The following is a 23902-nucleotide window of genomic DNA, read 5'->3' on the forward strand; positions in this document are numbered from 1 at the left end:
TCATTTAATCCCCTCAACAACCCCATGAGAGAGGGACTATTAATATCTCCATTTTGTGGGTGAGGAAACTGAAGCACAGAGAAGTTAAGTCATTTGCCTAGGGCTGCCCAGCTAGTAAGTGGTGGAGCCCAAGATGAATCCCAAGCACTCTGACTCCAGAGCCTGTGCTCGTGTCTGTGCTGGACGGCTCCTCCCCTGTGGGGTTATTTTGAGGATTAAATGAAATAAGGCAGGGAGTTCCCTGGCAGTCCAGTGGTTAGGACTCGGTGCTGTCACTGGCGTGGCCTGGGTTGGGGAACTAAGATCCCGCAAGCCAAGCAGCTGGCCAAAAAAAAAAAAAGAAAAGAAATAAAGTACATAAAGCACTCAGTGTGGCCTGGCACACAGCTGTTAGAATTACTGCATAAGCTTAAGGTGTAAGAGTGGTAATGTCTATAGGTCTATAGACCAGTTCCTGGCACAAAGGAGTGCTCTAGAAGTTGTTTCCCTTCCCCACTGACTTTATGGGAAAACAGAGAACAAGTTCCAAAGTGCAAGCACACACAGAATATGCTCATTTATGCATGTCATTTTTGTATGCTTTGGATAAGAGGTTGGCGCAGGAGATACCTCAGAACCTGTTGAATCCACCTTTGCTGCATTGCTCTACTCTCATTTTTTTTTTTCTTTCTTATGCTTCTTTTTTATTGCCTTTATGGTCTTCTAAGGAAAAATTCAAGTTTCCCTGGATTGGGAAAAGCTTGAGCCGAATGTCACAGAAAGTGGAATTGGCTTGTAATGTTGTCTGAAGGCTCAGACTTTGGGGGACACATGAAAAGCCCAGGGACCATTGGGATGTCCTCCTTGGGTGGAATCTTCCTGGGTCTCCACCCTGGGTTGGGCACCCCCTACACACATCTGCCTGCACACATGCTCCCATGATCTGAAATCCACACACTGTTCATACAGTTACTTCACAGCCACGCCCACCTCCCCACCTCAGACGTCCCCATTGCCCATGGACCTTCTCCACACAACACACAATGCACACCCTCTAGACATCTGCCATCTGCTGCCTGACACACACCCACACACAGAATTTACACGCATGCGTTTGCATGCTCCTTATAGATCCCCCTGTAACCCCCAGATCTTCAGGGGACACATACACATAGCTGTAGACTCTCCATCCACAACATCCCTCATATCATCAGGCTATGTTTAGAATGGTCTTTGATTTTGCTTTCTGCATTTTGCCCTTCTGTTTCCCTATCATCCTAACGGCAGACTTAACGTAAATGTAGTAGGATGAGGCTTGTGGAACAGCACAATTTTGAACATGCCAGCAGGGTCTGATGTGTTTTATTTATCTTCAGAACAGACCTCACCTACCTTGCCTTTTCCTGGGAAAAGCTCCATGTTCTTCCGTTCGTGGGAAAACGCTGGTTGCAGTTACGGGCAGGGCCAGTGACTTTGTGGGGTGGGTGGCAGCAGCAGCCTTAGTCAGAGCAGCTTGCTCAGCTGATCAGTCTGTGGAATGTGGGCCCCCTAATCGGGAGGAGGCCAAGGGGAAGAGGGCATTGCCTTAAGATCAGCCCCCACCTCAGGAGAAGCCAGAGCAGATGGCCTCGCGCTGAATTCGCTGAGTCCAGCATCCTCTCCGGTGTGAGCCCATCAGTGCTGGCGTGGGTTAGCTCTCACACTCCCCTTTTGCTTATCCCCAACCTCCCACCAACACCCCAGGGCCCGGTTCTTTTCCTTTTGGGAACATGCTCACGCCAGGACAGTAAGGTGTGGCGGGAAGGGCACAGGCTTGAGGAGGCAAGGACTGGCTTGGGTTTCCTTGAAGGTGGGTACCAGCAGGAGTGTGACACGCCGTGGGGGCACCACTCTCTGCAGAAGCCAAGGGGAGGCACCATCCTTACGTTCAGGCCTGACCTGTAGCATCTCCACCTGAGCCTCAGGTGCCAGGTGGGCAGCCGCGTGGTTGAGGGCATGGACCAAATGCTGTGACCGCCTGGGCCAGCTCTGTGGGACAGAAGCTTCAATAACTCCTATTAATGGGCTACTGCCACAGAGGCCAGGGAAAATGACAAATTCAAGGTGATGAGGAGAGAGTATTACTTCAAGTTTCCAATTGTACAATAGCCTTAGTTTCAGAGCTGGCTGAAGGAACAAGTCACCTTTGACACCAGGAGGCTAGAAGCAGGAGGGAGTTCCAGAAGATGCTGGGAGGGCGTCCCAATCAAGGGTGGGCAACTTATACATTTTCAGTCTATCCCCAAGAAACTTAGAAATTAGTACACAGGGGACTTCCCTGGTGGCACAGTGGTTAAGAATCTGCCTGCCAACGCAGGGGACACGGGTTCGTGCCCTGGTCTGGGAAGATCCCATGTGCTGCGGAGCAACTAAGCCCGCGCACCGCAACTACTGAAACTGGCATGCTCTAGGGCCCATGTGCCGCAACTACTGAAGCCTGTGTGCTAGAGCCTGTGCTCCGCAACAAGAGAAGCCACCGCAATAAGCCCGTGCACTGCAACGAAGAGCAGCCCCCGCTTGCCACAACTAGAGAAAGCGCACGCACAGCAACGAAGACCCAACGTAGCCAAAAATAAAATTAAATTTAAAAAAAAGGAAATTAGTACACGGGGTGAGAGGCGACGGGAGGAACAAATAGGTGGAGCACAGAGGATTTCTAGGGCAGTGAAACTACTCCGTATGATGCTACAGAGATGGACACATATTGTACATTTGTCCAAACCCATAGAAGGTACAACACCAAGAGGGACCCTAATGTCAACTCTGGACTCGGGGTCACTATGATGTGTCAATGTAGGTTCGTCAGTTGTAACAAATGTACCATCTGGTGGGGCGCTGATACTGGGGGAGGCTGTGTGGGGAGGGGTTATGTAGGAAATCTCTGCCTTCCTCTCAATTTTGCCGTGAATCTAAAACGCTCTTTAAAAAACTTAAAAGTCAATAAAAATCAGTACACTCCACTAGATAAAAGGAAGAAAAAGAGATTACACTGGTTGGAGGCAACGAGAAAGCACGAGGCGTTAAAGAGAGATTGGAACTTTATTGAGACTTTCTCCCTGATGAACTCAGAATGGAAAGAGCACTGGAAAGGTTCTGCTTCGGAGAGAAACAGCAACTGTTCAGGCACAAACGTTCATAGATACTCCTCCTGGAGGAATCTCCGGATTCCAAATCCCCCCCAGTCCCCCACTACCCCCCACCCCCACCCAAAGAGTCAGAATTCTGCTCGAAATCCACCTCCACAGAGCGGGGTACAAAACAGCACTTAAAGCCCCAGCTGGTTGACAAGCCTGCGGGAAGTTAGAAAGAAGGGAAGTCAAGGGCTGAACAGAGGAACAGAAGGAGTAAGAAAAGTTAGCTGGATGGAGAAAAGAAAAGGGGGGAAAGATCGCTGATGATGTTGCCCCCCCCCCAGAAAATATAAATATTGTATGAATGTGTTCATCTCATTCCAGCTGCTTCCCCCAAAGCAGTGGCGACCTCCGCAGCTATGACAATGCCCAGTTCTCCACTTTTTCTTCCCCTTCTTCACTGGGAAAAACAGATATGCCAAGAGTAGCTGAGGGCAGGAAGGGGCATTAAGGAGCAAAGTGGGAGGGCAGCCCCTTGAGAGTGCAAAGGATGGGAGATGAAGCCAGGGCTGCTTTTTAATGAGAAGGAAGCAGCTCCCCAGGTGCTGGTCACCAGGCTCCTTGGATGCCCCTGGCAGGCTTTGCTTCTCCGGTTGGCTCTGTCCTTAGAAACAACGTCCTGGTGGCGGTGGGTCCTCTGGTCTTCTTGTGGGAGGTCCCGGGTCCTCCAAAAAGCCAAAAGAGGCAGCCTCTGATGCAGCACTCGCTGGAGTGCTAATCATTCTGAGAAACAGGAATTCCGGGATTGCAGTTCTCCATGTGGGCCTAATCTGATCACCAATTTGCCAATTTGCGTCCACTGCCTAATCCTCAGGGCGCCGCTCCCTCTGCTTCGTCTTCACTGTCCTTCTGGTCCGGGTGATCCCCTGGTGCTGGTGGGTCCTCCTGGTGAAGTCCCCCGAGACAGGTCACTCCCAGGAGGGGCCGGGTCAGTTGTCACTCGGCAGGAGGAGGCCCTCGGGGCAGCCGGGCCGCCCGGGTCTCCTGGACTTAGACTCTTCACCCACTCACTTCCCATCAAGAGGCTTGTCCCCTCCAGGCTCTTCCTTCTGTCCCCCATCCCCATTGCCCTCCGCCAGGCAGGCATGACTCTCATAGCTAGCTCCTCCTCTGTGCCCTCAGGCACCTGTTATCTCCCTAATCTCTCTTGGACAACTTAATACACACACATTCACACTCATTGGTATTTGAAGGCCAGGCTCCCCTACCATGTGCGCTTGGTGGGTATCAGCATCAAGTTCAGGTGGGAAACTGAAGGTCAGGCCTAGGTTGCCACCAGCACCAAGTGGCTGGTGCTGGTTCTGACTCCTGGGAAATTGCTCCGAGTTTCGAGTGTCAGCGCATCAGGGAACGGAGAAGAAGGGAAAGGAAAAGCCATGTGATGAAAACCAGGAAGGAACGAATCTTCTGCCAAGTGTCTCCACGGAGAAGCTGTGGCAACAGCAAGAAGCTCTCCACTGTCCCCTCTGAAACCCAAAGCCTTTGGGGTCTGAGTTTTCCAAGACATGCAATAGACAAAGACACACTGCAAACCAATTAACCCTCTGAGCCCTGCCGGGACTTTCACTGAAGTCACTTCTAACAAGTAAATTACCTGAATGCATGGAACAGTCACCCTCCTCTTGGGGCCAAGGAAGGGACTGAGCTTCCTGGCTGGCTTAGAAAACAATGCCAGAGAAATGGCCTAGGGGAGGCAGATCCTTCTAGCCGGGAACTCTTGTTCTCTCTCAGCATTCTGGTATCCTGAATCGTTCCCCACCCCTTGGGGAAACAGGGGAGAGGCCTGGGGGTAGGCTCAACACCCAGGTTGATTCAGACCCTGAGAGACTGTCTCCTGTTGAAGCCAACCCAAGCTCAGGAGGCAGCCGAGGGCTGGGGACAAACAGAAGACTGTGTGTGGAAGGCAGCCACGTGGACGGAGAAGACAGCCCTACGGAACTCAAATCTCCTCTAGTTTCCCAGCTTATCGGGGGAAAAAGGAATTTCAGCTGCTTTTAGCTCATGTGATGCTCGTTAATCCAGTTTACACTAGAATTTAGCTGCTCTCTGTCCCTCCAAGAGGGGTCCAGGAAAAGCAGGTGTGGCCTGACGTGCCTCAGTCAGGTTCCTAATTGAAGCAACAAGACAAGCATGCCACAATTCACAGTTTCCACTCTCCCCCCTCAACCCACCCCTTACCCCACCAACTGGCCTCAATTAACTCCCAAATCTCCAATGCATAACGGTTCCTGCCAGTGTGGCTCAAAGGGTTAATAAACCAGGACTTCTCAGACAGTTAGGACACAAGCTCATTCACCAACAGGAGCCCGAGAATGGCGACACAGCAACCTAGGGTTTCCTATAGCGATTCTTTGGGGTTTCGCCACACCCTGTTTTGTCACAGTTGAGAGCACCTGGATTCTTCCCCAGCCCAAGGCTTCCCAGGAGGCTGGGGAGCTCCTGGGTGATGGCCCGCTCAATCTTATCCAGAAAGCAACCTCCCATGTAGGAACACTGCTGGGACAGGAGCTTGAAACTGGAGATAGGGTTGATGCCAAAGAAGTCCTTATAGGCCTCGCGGTTGGGAAGGTCAAATTTGCTGACGTTGGTCTTTGCCAGGATGGTCTTGAAGATGTAGAATTTATCAGGGTCTTCCACAATGTCCTTAAAGACCAGTTCCCCATCACTGAAGAAGGTCATTTTGTCCTTGTATGTCTGCAGGTAGCGGTCGACCAGGAGGGCGTGAATGCGGACCCGGATGGCATACTGGCGGATGAAGGCAATCTTGTTCTCCAGCCTGTTCTCAATCACCTGATTCAGGTCTTCCAGGAGGGAGATCTCTTCCCTGAGAAACAGGTCCCTGTGGGTGTCGGGCTTGTAGTCATATGGCCAGAAGGAGCTGACGTACACCCTTGGGGGCTCTGTGACGTTGATGAGCGGGGCCAGGCTCCAGAAGAGGGCCCCATAGACCCTCATGAGCATCTGCATGGCCAGGTTGTCGGCTTTGTTCAGGATGATCCTTATTTGGGACTCACGCCCCTTCAGCTGGCGGAAGAGCATCTCCAGCTCCAGACCCACGTCCAGCTTGGTTGGGTCAAAGACAACAAAGATGAGGTCCGCTCTGTCGATGAACCACTGGCACACGTCGTTGAATGGGTAACCTTGGGGAGAGGGAGCGAGAAGTCAGGCTGGGCAGGTCCCACCCCAAGCCCCTCGCCCCTCTTTCCAGAACCAGACCACTCCGTGGCTCGAAGGGAGTAACGGCATCAGGGAGTTTCCGGGTTTCTAAAGACTTTTAAAGAATTAATTACATATCTCCTGTCCCTTGTCAACCCTCAGTCAAGAATGGCCTGGTGGGCGGGGGGACTTCCCTGGCGGCGCAGTGGTTAAGAATCTGCCTGCCAATGCAGAGGACACGGGTTTGAGCCCCGGTCTAGGAAGATCCCACATGCCATGGAGCAACAAAGCCTGTGCGCCACAACTACTGAGCCTGTGCTCTAGAGCCCGTGAGCCACAACTACTGAGTCCACGTGCCACAACTGCTGAAGCCCGTGTGCCTAGAGCCTGTGCTCCGCGACAAAAAGAAGCCACCGCAATGAGAAGCCAGTGCACCACAAGGAAGAGTAGCCCCCGCTCACTGCAATTGGAGAAAGCCCACTGGCAGCAACGAAAACCCAATGCAGCCAAAAATAAATAAATAAATAAATTTATTTATTTTTATTAAAAAAGGATGGCCTGGGGAATTCCCTGGCAGTCCAGTGGTTAGCACTCCGTGCTTTCACTGCTGAGGCCGAGGGTTCAATCCCTGGATGGGGAAATAAGATCCCACAAGCCGCGTGGCACGGCCGAAAAAAAAAAGAACGGCCTGATCCTTGTTTTAATCCACAATGGAATCCAAGGCTCCAGGAAAGCAAAACACTTTTTCCAAATGGAGATTTTCCCAGTGTCTGAAAAGATCTGGGCAGTGGCAAAGATGTTGAAGGAAAAAAAGTCAGGGAATTAGAAGGAATAAAAGAGAAGGTGCCTTACTTAGGGGAAAGAAACATGGACCTGCCATCAAGACCTGGACTAGAACTTGGGCTCTGCCACTGGCCAGCTGAATGTTAAATGCTTCTAAGCCTTCGCATTTTAGCTGCAAAATGACAAGAAGAACGATATCACCTAAGATGATATAAAGATTACAATGTTGCTATAAATTTAGGAAAGCACCAAACTAAAACTGCCAGCCTGTCACACAGCCAGCTCGATACATTCTAATTCCTTTAATTTATTTCCAAAATGAGAGGACTAGGAATACCTGTCTTGAAATGTTTCTAAAATGATCAATCAGTAATGCATAAAATTATCCTATGCATTATAGGAGTGCAATAAAGATTAATTTATTATTATAATTATTAGTGATAATATTATTACTAGCTATAAAACAGGGTTCTGGTTATAACCAAAATGAGAGTTATAACCATAAACTGAGATCCACCATCTGGTCATATATTCCTACAAATGCCCCGTTATGACTCATCTCTGCAGACGGCCCTGCGTTGTAGTGACACTAAGTGGCACTCCCCTGCCACCTGAAGGCAAGCAGAGCTTTGGAAAGTCTGAGACAGGCTTCTATTGAAGCAGGCCTGGTAAAGCAGATACTGGGACTAGGAAGAGTTGAAGGTCAGGTTTAACCCAGATCCAAGTTAGCCAGAGGTCAAGTACATGGGGACTGGGGTCCAATGAGTCCAGGCTCTTGATCACCCAGACACCCTGGGCCTCCCAAAGGCAGCTCAGCCCCAGCACAGACCTCAAGGAGCTCCTGACAGAGAAGACCAGGCTTCCCCTTGGGAAAACACTGATGGCCTCCAAGCCTGATCAGTCCTTGGGAAGGGAAAAGGATGAGGTACCCCACACCTAAGAGGCACCACGGTGACAACAAGAAGGGGCTGGAAGCAAAGAATGCATCCCCTGGTCTTGGACAACACTAGCCTCTCCCACGTCTGCCTTCCATCCACTGTCTAAAATATTAACAGTTTTCTAAGACAGCGCTCATGCTGTTCAGAAATGATTGTTAAATTACCTCTTTCTTGTTGCTTGCGGTTCTCGATGATGCCTGGAGTATCCACAAATGTGACCCGCTCCAGAAGTTTGTGGGGAACCTCAATGCCGATCAGCTTCTCCAGGAAATTCTGGCCAAACTTCTCAAGGGGAGAGAATGACCGGGCGCTGTCAGCAGCCATGACGATACCCTCGATGGTCTTCAGCTTGGGCCCGTGCATGAGGACCGTGAACTCGGAGGTGGTGGGCTCGGCGCCTGCACACACAGCATGGGGTCAGAGGGGACACAGTCATCTCCGGGGAAGCGATCCACCACCAAGGACATGGACAAGCAAGATGTTTCACGGAGGGCTTGCCACAGGCGTTGGATACTATGTTTGCTAACCCAGTGGCGTCTTTTTTTTTAGTTGTGATAAAATATACATAACATGAAATGTACCATTTTAACCATTTTTAAGTATACAGTTCAGTGGGATTAAGAACATTCACGTTGTTGTGCAACCATCACCACCATCCATCTCCAGAATATTTTCATCTTGCCAAACTGAAACTCTGTCCCCATCAAACACTAACTCCCATTCCCCCACCCCCACCCCCTAGAATCTCTTCTGCACTTTCTGTCTCTATGAATTTGACTACTCTGGGACCTCATATAAGTGAACTCATACAATATTTGTCCTTTTGTGCCTAGCTTATTTCACTTAGCATAATGTCTTCAAGGTTTATCCATGCTGTGGCATGTATTAGAAATTCATTCCTTTTCAAGGCTGAATAATATTCCACTGCATGGATGGAACACATGTTTTTTATCCATCATCCATTGATGGACATTTGGGTTGTTTATAGCTCTTGGCCATTGTGAATAATGCTCTGTGAACATGGGCGTAACTGCTGGTTTCTTGCATGTAATCTTCATTATTATATTGAAGACACGTATGAATATTTTAATTTTTCTTTTTTCTTTTTTTAATCTGTCATATTTTATTTTTTTAATTGAAGTATAATTGACTTACAATATTATGTTAGATTCAGGTGTATGACAGAGTGATTCAATAGTTTCATACATTACAAAATGATCTCCACAATAAGTCTAGTTACCATCAGTCACCACACAAAGTTATTACACTGTTGTTGCCTATATTCCCTGTGCTGTACATTACATCCCCTGAATGTTTTCATTCTTCAAAATGCTTTTTACATATGACACTAAAATACCAACAATCACACAAGAAAGTCTCACTGTTACCTGTATAGAGCTGGTAGCGAGTGTTTTCCAGCCCAAGGAGATAGTTTATCATGGTGGATTTGCCAACACTCCACGGTCCCAGGAACAGCACCATTGGCTTGGATGTGATTTCCCCATCTGTGGGCAGCAGGGATGAGACATGGAGGTGAACTCACAAAGCTCCTTACTGCGGAGGGACAGGGTTCTTCACGCTGCGTCCCAGACAGTCCATCTTGAGTTGTGGGATTCTACCCTGGACCAGAGAGCGTGTCGCCATCAGGGGCACATCTCATGCTATGTTAGTGCAATGACCCAGTTAGAGGACATGGGAAGACAGCATTTGGGCCATGCACAGATCCGCAGCACACCGGCCCCAGAGTGGGAGGGATCAATTGAAGTCAACTCCTCCTGGTTCAGATCTGGGAGCGAACGGTTCATAAAAGGGGCAGGAGAGAGCAGCCATGAGGGGAGAGGCTGCAACGCCGCTATCTGGATTGGTAACCGAACAAAGGACACAGAAGAGGCTTATACACCCTTGGATGGTCTGGACTCGGGCGCTGCCTGTCCCCTGCCTGCCTCCCCTTAACTGCACCTCCCGACACCCCTCCTCAGGCTCAGCCCAAGCCAGGCTCCAGGGCCGGTCTCAAATATTAGTCTCCAAAGTCCACGGCACATTTGCCAGTGTCCGAGACCAAGCGCTGACTCGGCAATTCTCGGGTTCTTGTCCCATGTTGGGGAGAACACCCTGCCTGGGCTTCCCCAGTTGGGGTCCCTGAGCAGGAAAAGCAGAATTCTCCAGGGCTCGGGGAAGGGGCAGTGAGAGGCTTCTTCCTGCTGACTTACAGCCCCTCCTTGAGCCCTGAGACCAAGATGGTGTCTTGTGAGGGGAGAGCACATATTTATTACCTGAAATTGGTACCAGGCCATGCCCCTTCCTCCCTGCTGGTAAAGACACTCAGTGAGTCCTTCGCACTGCTAGGTGTCAACCCCTGGCTCGGGGACAGGAAGGGACTGGCGGGCTGGGGGTTGGGGGTGGCAGGAGTCCCCAGTTATAGCCACAGAGATCCCACAAGAAGCCTTTTTCCCCAGGCCCAGGCCACACCAAGGGGAACTGGGCCTTCCAGCTCTCCCGGGAGACCACCCCAGCGGGCTTTCCCGGCTGCTGTTCCCGCTCTCTGCAGCAGGGGGCGGCACTGGCACACGCAGGAGGCTGCAAGTGAGGGACCCAGCAGGGAGGTCACACAGGAGGCTGCCCAGGGGCACAGAGGAGCCCTGGCACTGGCGAGAGATGAGGGGAGAGGAGGGAGCCTGGAAAGTGAGATCAGGACACTGAGATGCTCTCCCCACAGAGAAACCATCCCCCTGGGCCGCCTGCCGAAGAAGATTGCAAGGGAATTGTGAAACAGGAAGAAGGAGAAAGTTACCACTCCTAATTCCAGCTGTGTGGTCTGAGTAGCCCAGCATCTCTCAGGGCCTCCGGTCCACCTTCTGTAAAGCAGGAATAATGTAGGCCCTACAACACCCCATCCGCTGTAGAGCCATTGGGAACATCACGGAGATGATACAGAAACAGCCAACTAATATAGGAAGAGACGTGCAAACCACTGGCCATTAAATGGCAATTAGATGCCATTGTTAACAGGTTTCCAAGACAAGCAACACTTAAAAACGGCCTTGCTGTGGGGCAACAAGAACACTATCCTGTGGTTGTGGGTACACAGAGGACAACCTAAGGCAATTGAGCAACAACTATCAAAATATTGAATTCCAGCATTTCTTTAAAAAATGTATCCTACAAATATACTTGCATGAAATACATAACACTTATAGCAGTGTTTGTAACGCTTTAAAAACAGAACATGGCAAACACCTCGTGGTCCATCAGCAGGGTATGTTATTTAGGGTGGTGGGTTCACAAGGACCAGAAAGAGCAGCTGTGTGGTGTGATCCCATCTTTGTAAAACAAACGAAAAGACACCCTTGGATATGCTCATGTAAGCAGAGCAATATCTGGAAGTATTCATGAGAAACCGTAGCAGCAGCTGTCTCTGGGAGTGGAATTAGAGAGGCTGGAAATCAAGAAAGAGATTTTTATTTTTCAATCTATACTATTTTGCACAGAACTTTTTTGGCAACAAGTATATCTTATTTTTATGATTTTGAAAATCAATTTTTGAAAGAATCCAGACCCAAGGGAAGTTGAGTTGAGAAGCCATTAGGAGGAGGGAAGGATTCTAGGCCAATCAGGGGACTGAAGACACGACCTGTATGTGAGTGGGGAGCCCTTCATGGCTCTTGAGCACAGGAGGGATGGAAGTTGGCATCTCCATCCTTGGAAACCAAAACTGCCTGCATGAATGCTCACAGATGAAACACTTGCTCTCCCATAAAGCCCTGCGCAAATTAACGGGCACACCTGCTGGGAAAGGATGGTTCGTGCCACTGAGGTCTCTGCCCCTCCCTGAGAACTCAGGAGAACTCCCCTTGAGGGTTCAGGGAAGTGTGGACAGTCAGAGGTATAGGCGGGACCTCCGACCTCCAGACACTAGAGGTACCTGTGATCTCGTGCTGCCGAAGCTCATTGTATTTGTAAGACTGCTCCAGGGGCTTGATGGATGAGTGGTAGATCTTTCGAAGCCGCTGCAGCACCACTGGGGGCAGAGAAGGGCAAGGGTCAGGCAGGGGCTTCACCAGGCGGCTTCACCGCTGTGGATCCATCTCACTCCCCAGCGCGGCTCTGGCCCCGCCTGGTGGGGAGCAGGGGCCGTGCAGTACATCAGTGTTCCTGGGGGGAGCTGGTGCACATCCCAACCCTCAGAAATCTTTAAACCGAAAGGCATCCCCCCAACGCCTGAAAGCCTCCAGAGCTTTTTTTTAACCTAATCCTCTTCTCCTTCCCCTCAACAGTGTGTCCAGAAGCACCGCCTCAGCCTGCAGCTACCTGAAGGCCCTCTCTATGGCAGATGGGAACCCCATCTCCTTCTCTCTGCCCCCACAAGCTCTACTCATGCTTGCCTTAGGTTTAGAGGGCAAGGAGGCATGGCCACCCCAGCCCTGCACCTTTCACCGCATCCTCGGTGCCCCTGGGAGGATTCAGACATCCCAAGTATCTTCTTGAGAAGAGTGTGGCTCCAGGGAGAAGGAGCTCGTGGGGTGAGGCACAGGGAGGGAAGAACATGGGGCCACCGAGGGTCAGTCTTTCCAGACCCTGCCCGTGAGCTGCCCGTCCCCAGCTGTGTGCCAGAGCAAAGCCCTGCCCTGCTCTGAGCTTTCACCAGCTCATCTATTAAGAGGAGACAGTAAGCCCTGCTGAAAGCCTTGGGTTATTACAAGGATGAAATGAAATACTGGACACCAAAGGGCTTTATCAACTGAAAAAATCAAAGCCAAAGTGATGAACAGCCCTCCCTGGCCATGACTTGGAGGCTGCACCGTCCCCAGGCAGCAGCACTGGGATTTGCCTTCCACCCTTTCGCTGGTCCCTCTGCTTGGATCGCCTTTCCTCCTCCCCGCCAACCCAGAGCCCCCCAGCCTTGGATGCCTTCTCCATGAAGCCCCCCATCTCCAGGGCGCTCCTCCTCCCTGGGGTGCCTGATGGCCTCGGAGCTGCAGCCATGTCCCGCCAGGCGCTGCGTGGCCGCTGGCCACAGGGCTCTCCCAGCCCAGCCCAGCTCCCCACCAACACACCACACAGCCCATCCCCCGCCCCACCCCTACCACCCCAGCCCCCCCACCTCCCAGCCTCTGCCCCTGGTTACCAGAGAAATCATCAGTTGGCTTGTCCTCATTTAGCATCAGAGTTTTCTCAACGTGGGAGCGGTCCCTCAGCGGGGCTTCCTCACTCACATCTTCCGCCTCTTCTGGGGAGAGAAGCAGAGAGCAGGGTTAGGGCAGAACTAGGAGCCAGTGGCTCTAGGTTCCCTCCAGTCGGGCAAGGGCGGGGTTGTGAGCAAGTGCTGACCAAGCCTTGCCAGGTTCAACTGCAAGGAACCCTGTTTCTAGGAGGGAGTTTTAAAATTCAAACTCAAATGGTCAAGCTCCTCGATCCATTTTAGGTATTCAACAACTGTTGATTGAGCACCTACTACATACACCAAGCACGGAGCACTGCATTGTGAATGCCGTGGTGCCCAAAACCGACCCAGCTCTGCCCTTGTGGAGTTTTCTACAGTCTGGCGGGGAGACGGGGTGAAATAACCTGGAAAGTAATATAATTACAGACAGCGATGTGGGTACGGAAGGAAAGATTCCAGAAGCTAGGAGGGCCTAAGAAGTGTGCCTACGAAGTCTTAGCAGGGGGAGTTAGAAAACTTCCTGAGAGGAGTGATTTATAGGAGTCTGTATTTTGGGTTCTAAGAGAACCACTGGCCTGGTTAAGTGAGCATTTTATCAGGAAGAGCTGCTACAGGGAGTCTTGGGGAGCAGAGTGGGGAGGGGGGAGGGAGAGGCAGGAGCACTGCTGCTTCTGACCCAGCAAGAGATGTCTGTGACCACCTGAGGCTCCAGGGAGGGGTGCTCACATTCCTGGGCCTCTAACATCACAGCTGTTTCTATAGGGGCTGATTGCACAAAGGATTTTAGGTGATAGAAGGAGGATAGACTTGGCCTGTGGGGCAGAGGGAGACCAGTTCCAGGAGGGAAGGGAGAAGAGAAGAATCAATGTGCCTCATGCGGCACCTCAAGAGAGTGATTCTTTCTGAGATGGGATCCAGAACTAGGAGGCCAGGGAAAGGGGAGGGGCCTGCTCCCCCAGTGCGAGTACCTGACAGGTGTGGAAACTAAGCTCTCAAGGAAACCAGTGTTGGAAAGTGAAGATTGACCCCAGTGCCTCCATCCTACAAGCCAGTTCTTGGTTCAGGTCAGTGTACTTGGTGGATGAGGCCACACCTCCCTAGGATGCTGCAGCCTCCAATGTTGCCCAGCAGCTTTGGCCCTGCCCACCCCCCCTCCCTGTTCCCCGGCCCAGAGAGCAAGCAAGGCTGCTGCTGCTCCAGGTGGACGGACATCTGTGGGACATTAGTGTCACAGACAGCCTGAGGTTTCTTATCACCATCCTAACATGGCCTAGTCTTCAAGGGGAGACCCCAGGAGCTAGCCCACCAACATGGTCCCGCAGTGCCCCCTCACATCCACCAGCCTGCCTCCGGGCCTCAAATTCTGCCACTATGCCCCCCACCCCAACCCAGTCCTTTGGGTTAAGGCACTGGTCTGTGTTAAAGTGCATTGAGGGACCTTAACCGGTAAGTTTCTGATGGCCTATAACGTGATCAGGTTCCTCTGGGCTCTCCAGGGTCCCTCCGAATTGGGGATAAGTGGCTAATGAACAGCCGGAAGGCACCCCGAGGGCCGGGCAACCCCCATGGGGCCTCCACCCCACGAACCCGGGGCTGCCTGGGGGCTCTCCCGCCATGTGGGTCCCTGCCTGCCCCTACACACAAGACCTCCGGGAAGACCGCAGCCGCCACGCCCCACCCCCACCCCCGCCACCCCCGCGGAGGTGCCCGGAGCAGCCCAGGGATCCCCTACCCTGAGGCCCCTCCTCCTTGGGCTCCTGCGCCTCGGCCCCCTCGGGCCCCGCGTGCGACTCCTCAGCGCTTGGTCGGGGCCCCTCCTCCCCACTGCTCGAGCTTCCCGCCGCTTCCTGGGGTCCTTCCCCGACTTCCTCCCCGGCTTCTTCCTCCTCCGAGGCGCCCCCTGATTCTTCCGAACTAGACCCGTCGCCGCTGTCCTCTTCGGATTCTTCGCCCCCCTCTTCTTCGTAGGAGGCCGCGTCCTCATCGTCCTCGGGGATCCCCTCTGCGGGGCGGTCCTCCTGCGCGCCCCCCACCTCTGCGCGCGCGTCCGACGCTGGGCTGGGGCTGGGCTCCCCCTGGTCCTCCGCCCCCTCTGCGGCTTCTGCGTCCAAGTCCGCGACTCCATCTGGCAATTCTGGCTCCGGGCCGGGCCCTGGGCTGCCCTCCCCTCCTGTCTCGACCTCCTTGCTGGGAGAGTCCCCTGAGTCTTCAGGCTCTGGGGGCCCTGCTGCTGCTCCCTGCGCGGGGTCGTCCCTTAGCGCCTCCGCGGCTTCCTCGGGGACCTCGCCACTCCCAGCTTGTCCCTCCGCCTCCTGTCCTGGGCCCTCTCCTGAGCTGAGCTCTGGCGCCCCCTCCTCCCCGGGCGCCGCCTCCCCTCCTGGGGGAAGGGCGCTTGCTCCAGGCGGGCCCGTATCTTCCTCCCCGGACCCCGCAGGTTCCCCGGGGGAAGCTGACTCGGAGGCTGAGGCTTTGCAGAGGCTGGCTTCGGGATCAGAGCCCAGGCCGTTGGTGGCGGGGGCCCCGGCGGCTGTCTTCTCAGAGCCCCCAGCCTCCCTGCCATCTGTGGGGTGAAGGAGCAGGTTCGTCTCTCCAGGGGCCGCTTCTGCCTGAAGCGCCCTTTCCTTCTCCTCTAGACTTGCGTCTCCAGCAGAGAAATGATTCTCCAACAAACTGCCAACATCTTCTGTGCCACCCGAAGCGGAAACTTGCAGTTCTAGATGATTAGAACATGATTGGTAAATGTCAAGGGGTTGGCACTCGCTTTGCTTCTCAAAAGTCTAACTCAGCCTAGCTCCTGTCTCCAGGAGAGCGGTGTGGACCAGCGGGACTCTGGGGCTCCTCCCTCCCTGGTCTTCATAACCGCCCTGCGTGGCCGGCAGAGCCTCCCTCTTGATGGGAGCCTTGGCTCAGAGCGAGCAGCTGACCCACCCCGAGCCCCGCCCCTGACCCTGCCTCTCCAGCCTCCCGTGGGGATGGAAGTTGGGCGAGCCCTTCCAGCCCTTCCTCAGCCTTGCGGGCAGGCACGTGCAGCCTGGCTTACCCGGAGATCTTTCCAGGATAGGACAGATGCATGTCCACCCCACCCCTTGTCAGTTCCTAGAGTCATTAACCAGCGTGCTTTTTATATTGCTACCAGCAAAGTAGTGAAAACAGGTGTGTGCTGGCCAGATCCTCTTAGGTTAAGGGGCAGAGCACTTAGGGGATTACTTGTGGCTCTCAACCTTAAGTCACACATCCAATTCTGTCCCCTTAAGGGCAGGCATTTGCTGGCCTCTCTACCTAAGATTAGAGGGGACATGGCCTGAGGAGGAAGAGATACCCAAAACGGGCAGTCCTGGGCTTCCTGGTGGACTTAGTGAACCCCTCCTGAGGGGATCCCCTTCTAAGGGCCCAGAGCTTTACCGGGACAGCCAAGGGCACTGGGAGAGCAAAGCAGAGGGCAGGAAGGGGCCCAGTCTGTGTCAGATGCTTCTGTCAAGGGACAAGTGTGATTTATTTGGACAATGGGGTCAAAAGGGAGGGTGGGGCCTAACGCTTCTGCCCCCTCCCACCAGGCTGGGACCTGTTTAAGGAGGAGACCCACAGAGGGGGAACATCGCCAACACATGGGGATGAGGGGACGGGACCGTGGGTGCCCTGCCTCAGGGTAGCTGAGACATCCCTGGGTCTCCCTTGATTCACAGGACTCTTTCTGAGGAAGCACCATCCCTCCTCCCTGCTGGGTACAGCGCCTCCTCTCTCAGGCCCAGCTCTGCCTCCCACAAAGAAAAGCCACTTCTTGGGGGTACCTACCCCTTCTGCCTCAGGGTACCCACCCCCTTGTTCCCTGAAAGCTGGGGAAGACACCAGGGGCCAGGAACAAATATTTTCTCATTAACCCTCACAGATACAACCTGCTATCAAATTCAGAAGGATGGGAAGTTTGGGTGCCTTTTATTATAAAGGAGCCCACATGTTGATATAACACTTCCCCCAACAACCTTCACATTTGTGACCACATTCACCTCCCTTATTACTGTCAGCCAGGTTTCAGAGGTGAAGGTCTAGAGAAAGTCTTTGATTTGCCCAAGACACCAGGCGGCTAGAGGGCAAGTGGAACCCAGAACTGCCTGCTCCTTGCCCAGGCCTTCCATGCTACGCTGTGTTGAGGGGCGCATAGAAGAACCCCTTCCCGCTGGTACCTCGCCCCTCCCTGCATGCGCCCTCTCTGGCTCCTGGATTGCAGGAACCAAGGCTTAATCCTCCCTCTGTTCCCAGAGCTGGGACCCTGCCTGACCCCCAGAAAGTGCTATGAAGATGTCCATGGGGAGATTTGGGTACAATAGGAATTCCTGGTCCCTTAGTGGGGGAGCTGGAGGTTACTCATTAAAATTTTCTTTCATTACCACCTGAATACCTGTAAGTCCTGATTCCTTTGCTTGCATCTCTATCTCCTCCCCCACGCGCCCCTCCCCAACCCCGACAACCTCTGGAAAAAAATCTTATGGCAGGAATTTGGTTTAACCCAAGAGACTGACAGGCCTCTGAGCAGCAAGATATATGTGAGATACATTTGTACAATTATTCAGCGTGCCAGGCAATGCTTGAGCACTTTATGTATAAAACATGAACTTACTTGATCTTACTCAACTTGCTTACTTCTGTAAAACAAGTCTTACTCATCCCCATTTTACAGATGAGAGGACTGGAATCAGAGGCACTGAATGCCTTGCCCAACATCACACAGCTAGCAACTGGCTGAGGCCATTTAACTCCAGAGCTGCCAAGGAGATTGCCTGACCCTACAGAAGGGTTCTACACTGCCCCCTACCCCATCCTACTCCCCCCCACTCCCCCGCGCTACTCAGCGTGTAGTCCAGGCCCCTGCAGCATCAGCATCACCTGGGAGCCTTGTAGAGATGCAGACTCTCAGGCCCCAGCCTAGAACCACTGAATCAGAATCTGCATTTTAACAATTCATTTGTTGCATATTACAGTTTGAGAAGCACAGTCTACATGAGCTCAGAAAACTGCCTCTGAACCAGTGGTTCTTGACACTGGCTGTATATTGGAATCACCTGGTTCTTGATCCTACTCCTCTCCCCCTCCTCAGAGGTTCTGATTGAATTAGTCCAGGGTGTAGCCCCAGCATCAGAAATTTACCCCCACAAAAAAAAATATTGGGGAGTAGTTCTAACATGCAGCCAAAGCTGCAAACCTCTGCTTAGCCAAATTATCCTGACCCCAAGGCTTCTGCTCTTGACCCCTCCCCACTCACGTGCCCACTGGAGGCTCCCAAATTGGATGGGTCACCAGGGCTTTGCATCTGACCTTGAAATAGCAGTGGTCAAGGATTCTCCTCTAGGGAATCCAGCCCTTTCCAACAGGCCCTGTCACCCTCTACTATTAATGTTGTTGATGATGATGGTGGTGATAGTGATTTTGATGGTGTTGATTATGGTGATGATGGTGGTGATGATGATAATGGTGGTAGTGATTTTGATGGTGTTGATGATGGTGGTGATACCGGGCTGAACAGACTGTGGGTCTGACTGCCTGTGGCATTTCTAATATTGTCAAAACACCCTCTGTCCTGGTTGGGGTGAGAGAGCTGCATCCTCTGAAGGGAGATAAGGACCCCAGACTTTGGAGGTATACGTGACCTTCGCACTGTTGTGTATTTCCACGCCTGGGCCCTGGACAGGAAGTCAAGTGGGTATATGTGTGTACACACATTTACATCCATGCTCTTCCCTGGGTTTTATGACTTAGTGCCAAGCTGCCCCTGCCCTTCCACTAAGCAATCTGGAGTGAAAAAAAACCCAGGGTAATGGTTTCATGCCCTGTGACCTTCCTTCCCAGGTTAAAAATAACTTCTCTGACAGAAAGTTTCTCAATGGAACAAGCCATGCCATTGGGTCCCCAGAGCTCAATCCCCAGGAAGCAGCTGTGCCATTGGGCCCAATCTCTCCTCCAGGAGGCAGTCAGAGGCTTCAAGAGCCTCCAGTTAAACTCAGTTCAATTCTGTGAAATCAAACCCAGTGTCTTACCACCCACCCTGGCCTCCCTAGGGTCTTGCTGAAGCCCCCTAGTGGCCCTGGAGGAGGGGTGGGGGACGCAGAGGACCCAGGACATGCTGGCCAGTGTGAGAGCCTGGTAAGATGAGTCTCAGTCTACCCCAGGACATGTAGTACCGCACTGTATGTGCTAATGTCAAAGCAGCCGCCTGGGCCCTGGACAGGGTACGTGAATAGCAAGTCCCCAGCTCAGCCTCGGCGATCATGGGAAGGCCCCTGAGCCTGACAGGCTGGTGCCCCAGGCAAAGCACAGCATAAACTGGCTCTGCTTTCTCTCCTGACACCCCCTCTGCCATCAGCCTTTCTCTGGGGGGTGGGGGCGTCAACCATTCAGTTGCTCCCCCACCCTCCCACAGCCTTAGCAGGAACCCCAGGCTCAGTTCCTCTCTCCTCTCTCCACCACCAAACACGGGACTTTTTTCCAGCTCCTAACTCTTCCCAAACACTTTTGTACAGACTCAGGTTACTGCGGAGTTGCCAGGGGACTTGGTGAGTCCACCGCAGAGGAGGAAGCTCTGGCTGGGGAGCTTTAGAGACTTGCCCAAGATCAGGGGGTAGAGCTGGGACAGAGCCCAAGTTCATGGCCCTCAGTCTAGAGTTCTTTCTGCTCCCACATGGTTTGCAAACCACGCCCCATGAGATGCTAGCGTTCCGTGGAAGGGCCTAGTGGGTGAGGGGAGATGAAGGAGCTGGGGTTCAGCCACCCCCTTGGTACTTCCTGCCCAGCAGCTCTCCTTGGGTCTGTCTGTCCCACTGCCTAAGTCGGGTGGGGTGGGGTGGTTGACAACCACTCTCCTGCCTCCCCTGCCTTTTCCCTAAAAATTCCTCCTCCTGATCATTTTCTCCAGCAGCCCAAGAAGACCCCCATCACAGCACCTTTCCACTTTGCTGATCAACATGCACCCAGCACAGAGCTAGATGACATCTGACCTTCACACAGAACTTCATACTTCCCCAAGTAACTTCATGTTCTTCATCCCCCCCAGCAGTCCTCTGAGGCAGGGAAAGCAAGGATTATTAACTTCTCTTGAAATGAGGAAGCAGACACAGCAAAGTCAAGTGTTGGCTCAACAGGCCATCCAGGGCTGGGCTAGCACTCAGGCCAAGAAACAAAGCTGAGCTCTCTGGACCACAACAAGTGGCATCCGAGCCCTGCAAGGCTTTCCCGGCACAGATGCCCCATCTCTAGGGTTGGGTCAGTGTGAATCTGGGTGTTTCACAAGGTGATTCTAATGAACACCAAAGTTTGAGAATCCCTGCTCTGGGTCACCCTCAGTACCAAGTGTCAGGGAGTCTGTCTCGAGTTTGGAACTGGACCTTGGGAGAAGAGAGGTCAACACCCAAGATCTTTTGTTTGGTTGACCTGCTTTGGCCGACCTCTTCATGGACCAGAATGTAGACTCAGTTCCAACCTTCCAAGTCTCCTTAGCGCATGTTTCCAAGCATCTGTTGACGTGACTTCTCATCCGTTTGAACTGAAACCATTGAGTCCAAAGTCACACACAGGTAGAATACACCGTTACTCATACATGATGATGCAGATGCGTCATCAGTTAAAAAAAAAAAAGTCCTCGTGGTACAATCACTTTCCACTTCTACCTCTGGACACACCTGTCCCCGGGAGTCAGGAATAGTGGTCTGGTCGTCCAGGTAGTCCCCCGTCTTTCACCAGGCTGTCCTCTGCCCAGACACTTGGACGTCTCATCTGCGGTGCCTGAGGTGCAGTGGAGGGCACTTCAGAATCAAAGTTCACAAGGCCAGAGCGGCAGCCCAACCCCTCCGTGTTCTAGATCCTGTCCCTGAGTGCTCCTGGACTGAGCCAATGGCAGCGACCCCCCTGGCATCACATTTTTTCTTGGCCTTATTTATAGAGTAAATGTTCACTGCTCAGGGCCCCTTGTTTCTTCACCTCTTGGATGAGTCTTCAGATGGCTTTACAGACGCTGATGCTGAAAAGGAACTTAGGAGGGAAGTGCCTACCTCCTCCTGGGACCCTGAGACCCTCTCCCTCACCGTTCTGTGGGCCCCTCTCTCCTCCCCCCAGACAAGGAGACCAGGCAGCCATTCTGGGAAGGTTCTTTGGCTTCCTGGCCAAGCTCCTAAAGTCAAGGCTAATCCCACCAGGACAGCTTTTCCCGGGCTGGACTCTAGCCCCAAAATAATTCACCCAGGGGATAGGACACAACGATGTGGCAGCAGTCAGTGGGAACCATGGGATGGGGGTCTAAAGGGACCTCCTCACAGACGAACTGGTTTAATTTCACTGATCAGGATCCTAAAACTCTGATAAGTGATTATCCCAAGACCACAGGGCTAGTTAGGCTAGTTAGCAGTGGGCTGGTTCTGGAACCCAGCTCTCCACCAATTCCGAGTCTCTTGAGCTGTCCCAGCATCTGGCCACTCCCTTGCCCACCCCGAAATGAGAGGGGGTGAGTCAGCCTCAGACGGACAGCGACTTCTCTGCCTACCCTCTTCTTCCTCCCTTTGAAAAGGATGTTCAAGACTTCAAGACAATTGTTTTTAACCCATAAAGTCCAGAGATTGACAGAATAACTCCATCCCCCTTCCCCACCTCTAATTCCCGGGAATTCTTGGTTTGGGAGGTACACAGAGAAATCGCCCGGGATCCCACAGCCATGGTGTACACACGTGCTCAGTACTGACGCCCGGAGGATTCATGAATATGGGTGAGCACTCACTTTCAAAAGGCAAGTACCTTTGGAAGAATCAAAACATTAAGCCCTAAGCCCTGGGTGTGACTCGATCATTAAAGGGATGCTCACCTTTCCCTGCCTGAAGTGAGCACAGATTCTTGCAGGAGTCGTTGGCAATACTTCCTCCATTCAGAGGGGCCGAGGTGGGTGGGAGGGAAAAGGAAGGAGGGAGGGATGCAAGTTGGATTCTGAGACAGGCTGAGGCAGGCGGGTGGTTTCCCCCACCTCCACCTCCTCACCCGAAGAAACAACTTCCCTGGGAGCTCGAGGACCACCTCTGGGAGGGCTGATGGTCTAACTTTGGGGTACCAGGCAGGGAGCAACCCACTGGGGGCTAAAGGAGTGTGGCTCCCCAAGGTCGCGGTCAGATAAACGCCTTGGGTTCAGGTCAGAGCTGTCATGGGCTTGGCAGGGGTGGGGGAGCAATGACACAGACCCACCGCCTCCCCGAGCCAGGGAAGTGGGAGGAAGCTGGTTTGGTTCTCGAGCTCAGGAACCAGATCTGACACCTTCCTGGGCCAGGCCCACATCTCAGGGCTTTCCTTTGCCGCGAGACCCAGAGCCAGACTGGTCTCTCTGTACACCGTTAGAAGCCAGGAGAGCTGGGCTCTGCTCCTTGGAGCCTTCCTCACCGCCATGCAGGTTAGTATATGGGCTGCCCCTCACTCCCCACACCCAGCTCCATTCACCCATAAAACGCAGAAAATGATACCTGCTTTGCCAACCCCTTCAGAGTATTTTAAACATCAGACGATGTTTAAAAACATTCTACAGGGAATTTCCCAGTGGTCCAGTGGTTAGGACTCGGCGCTTTCAATGCCGGGACCCAGGTTCAATCCCTGGTCAGGGAACTAAGATTCTGCAAGTCGCATGGCCAAAAAAAAGCATTCTACGAATGTCAGGTATGATAATAATAATTTCCTAGAAGAGCAAAGATGCCAGGCCAAAAACAGAACGAGCTTTGGACAGGAACCAAGCTGGCTCACCTGCACCCTACTCCCCTCAACCCCCTGTTTCTGGGGATCAGTCAGTGGGCCAGGCGAGGTCTTTCTGCCCGGGGTCCTTCTCCCCTTCTTCCAGCTGGAAGCAGCTCAGACAAGGAGCTGTGGGCGCCTGGGGGTGGCCCAGCTCTCCGTGGTTCCCGCTGGGCCTGGGTCAGGAACAGACCTGAGCTACCAACACTCCCGGGCCCAGACCTCGGCCTCCTCAGCCCCAGGCTAACTCCTGCGGCCACTGACTCCCACTTCCAGGCAGCCCTGACTCACCCAGAAACTTCCACGGCCACACTCGCCTCCCTCTCTGTCTTCTGCCTCCCGGGCCCCTCCCATCCAGCTGTTGAAGTGAGGTGACCCTGCACTTCACCCCAGTGCAAAGGCATATCAGGGGCCACATCTGTGTGAGAACGGGTGAGGGCCCTTCCCCGCTCTGGGAACCGGCAGCACGATGGGAGATAGGCCACTCGAGTTGCCCACGTGGCCTCACCGCCGTCCTTAAGACCAGTGAACACAAGGAGCAAAACAGTGAGCCCTTCAGGAAAGACTGAGGCCTCGGGGACACTGCTTTGGCTGTCCCAGAGACAAGGGAGAGCAGCTCCAGCTCCCCCTCAGCGGCACTTTGCTTGTCCAGCAATCAGAGCTGATGTTTCCACAGCTCGGAACGGCCTCGCACACCGGCCTGCATGCCCCAACCACCGCAGCCCCTTCACCTTGGCACCGCCAGCAGCTCTGCCCAGCTCCACAGCTCTCCCCCCACCATGCCAGCTCAGGGGTGAGGCGTCATCCTTAGCAGATCTCACCCCCAGGAGCCCCTGCCACTAGGTCTGCTCAGAGGAGTTTAGGGAGGAAGGTCAAGCCAAGGGGGGAGGGTATACATTGCATGATTCCATTTACATGAAATGTCCAGAACAGGGAAACCCACAGAGGCAGAAAGCAGATTAGTGGCAGCC

The 23902-nt window shown here is 53.1% G+C and overlaps 1 protein-coding gene across 4 annotated transcripts in view; it reads right to left on the minus strand.

The window, feature by feature from the left end:
* Nucleotides 1-3038: 3038 nt before the first annotated feature.
* SRL (sarcalumenin) overlaps nt 3039-23902 on the minus strand; it is a 32406-nt gene continuing 11542 nt past the window's right edge. Inside the window, exons 2-7 of one of the 4 annotated variants that reach the window (XM_036826709.1) lie at nt 14920-15900; nt 13152-13250; nt 11949-12044; nt 9415-9531; nt 8191-8424; nt 3039-6289 (exon numbers count right to left, since the gene is read on the minus strand). In XM_036826709.1, the coding sequence (XP_036682604.1) occupies nt 5478-6289; nt 8191-8424; nt 9415-9531; nt 11949-12044; nt 13152-13250; nt 14920-15900 (2339 nt within the window). In that variant the 3' untranslated portion in view covers nt 3039-5477. Of the gene's footprint in view, nt 6290-8190; nt 8425-9414; nt 9532-11948; nt 12045-13151; nt 13254-14919; nt 15901-23902 lie in introns of all 4 variants that reach the window. The other 3 variants (XM_036826708.1, XM_036826711.1, XM_036826710.1) reach the window with 3 other exon arrangements.

This window comes from Balaenoptera musculus, chromosome 15, assembly GCF_009873245.2.
Source record: "Balaenoptera musculus isolate JJ_BM4_2016_0621 chromosome 15, mBalMus1.pri.v3, whole genome shotgun sequence".
Lineage (NCBI taxonomy): Eukaryota > Metazoa > Chordata > Mammalia > Artiodactyla > Balaenopteridae > Balaenoptera > Balaenoptera musculus.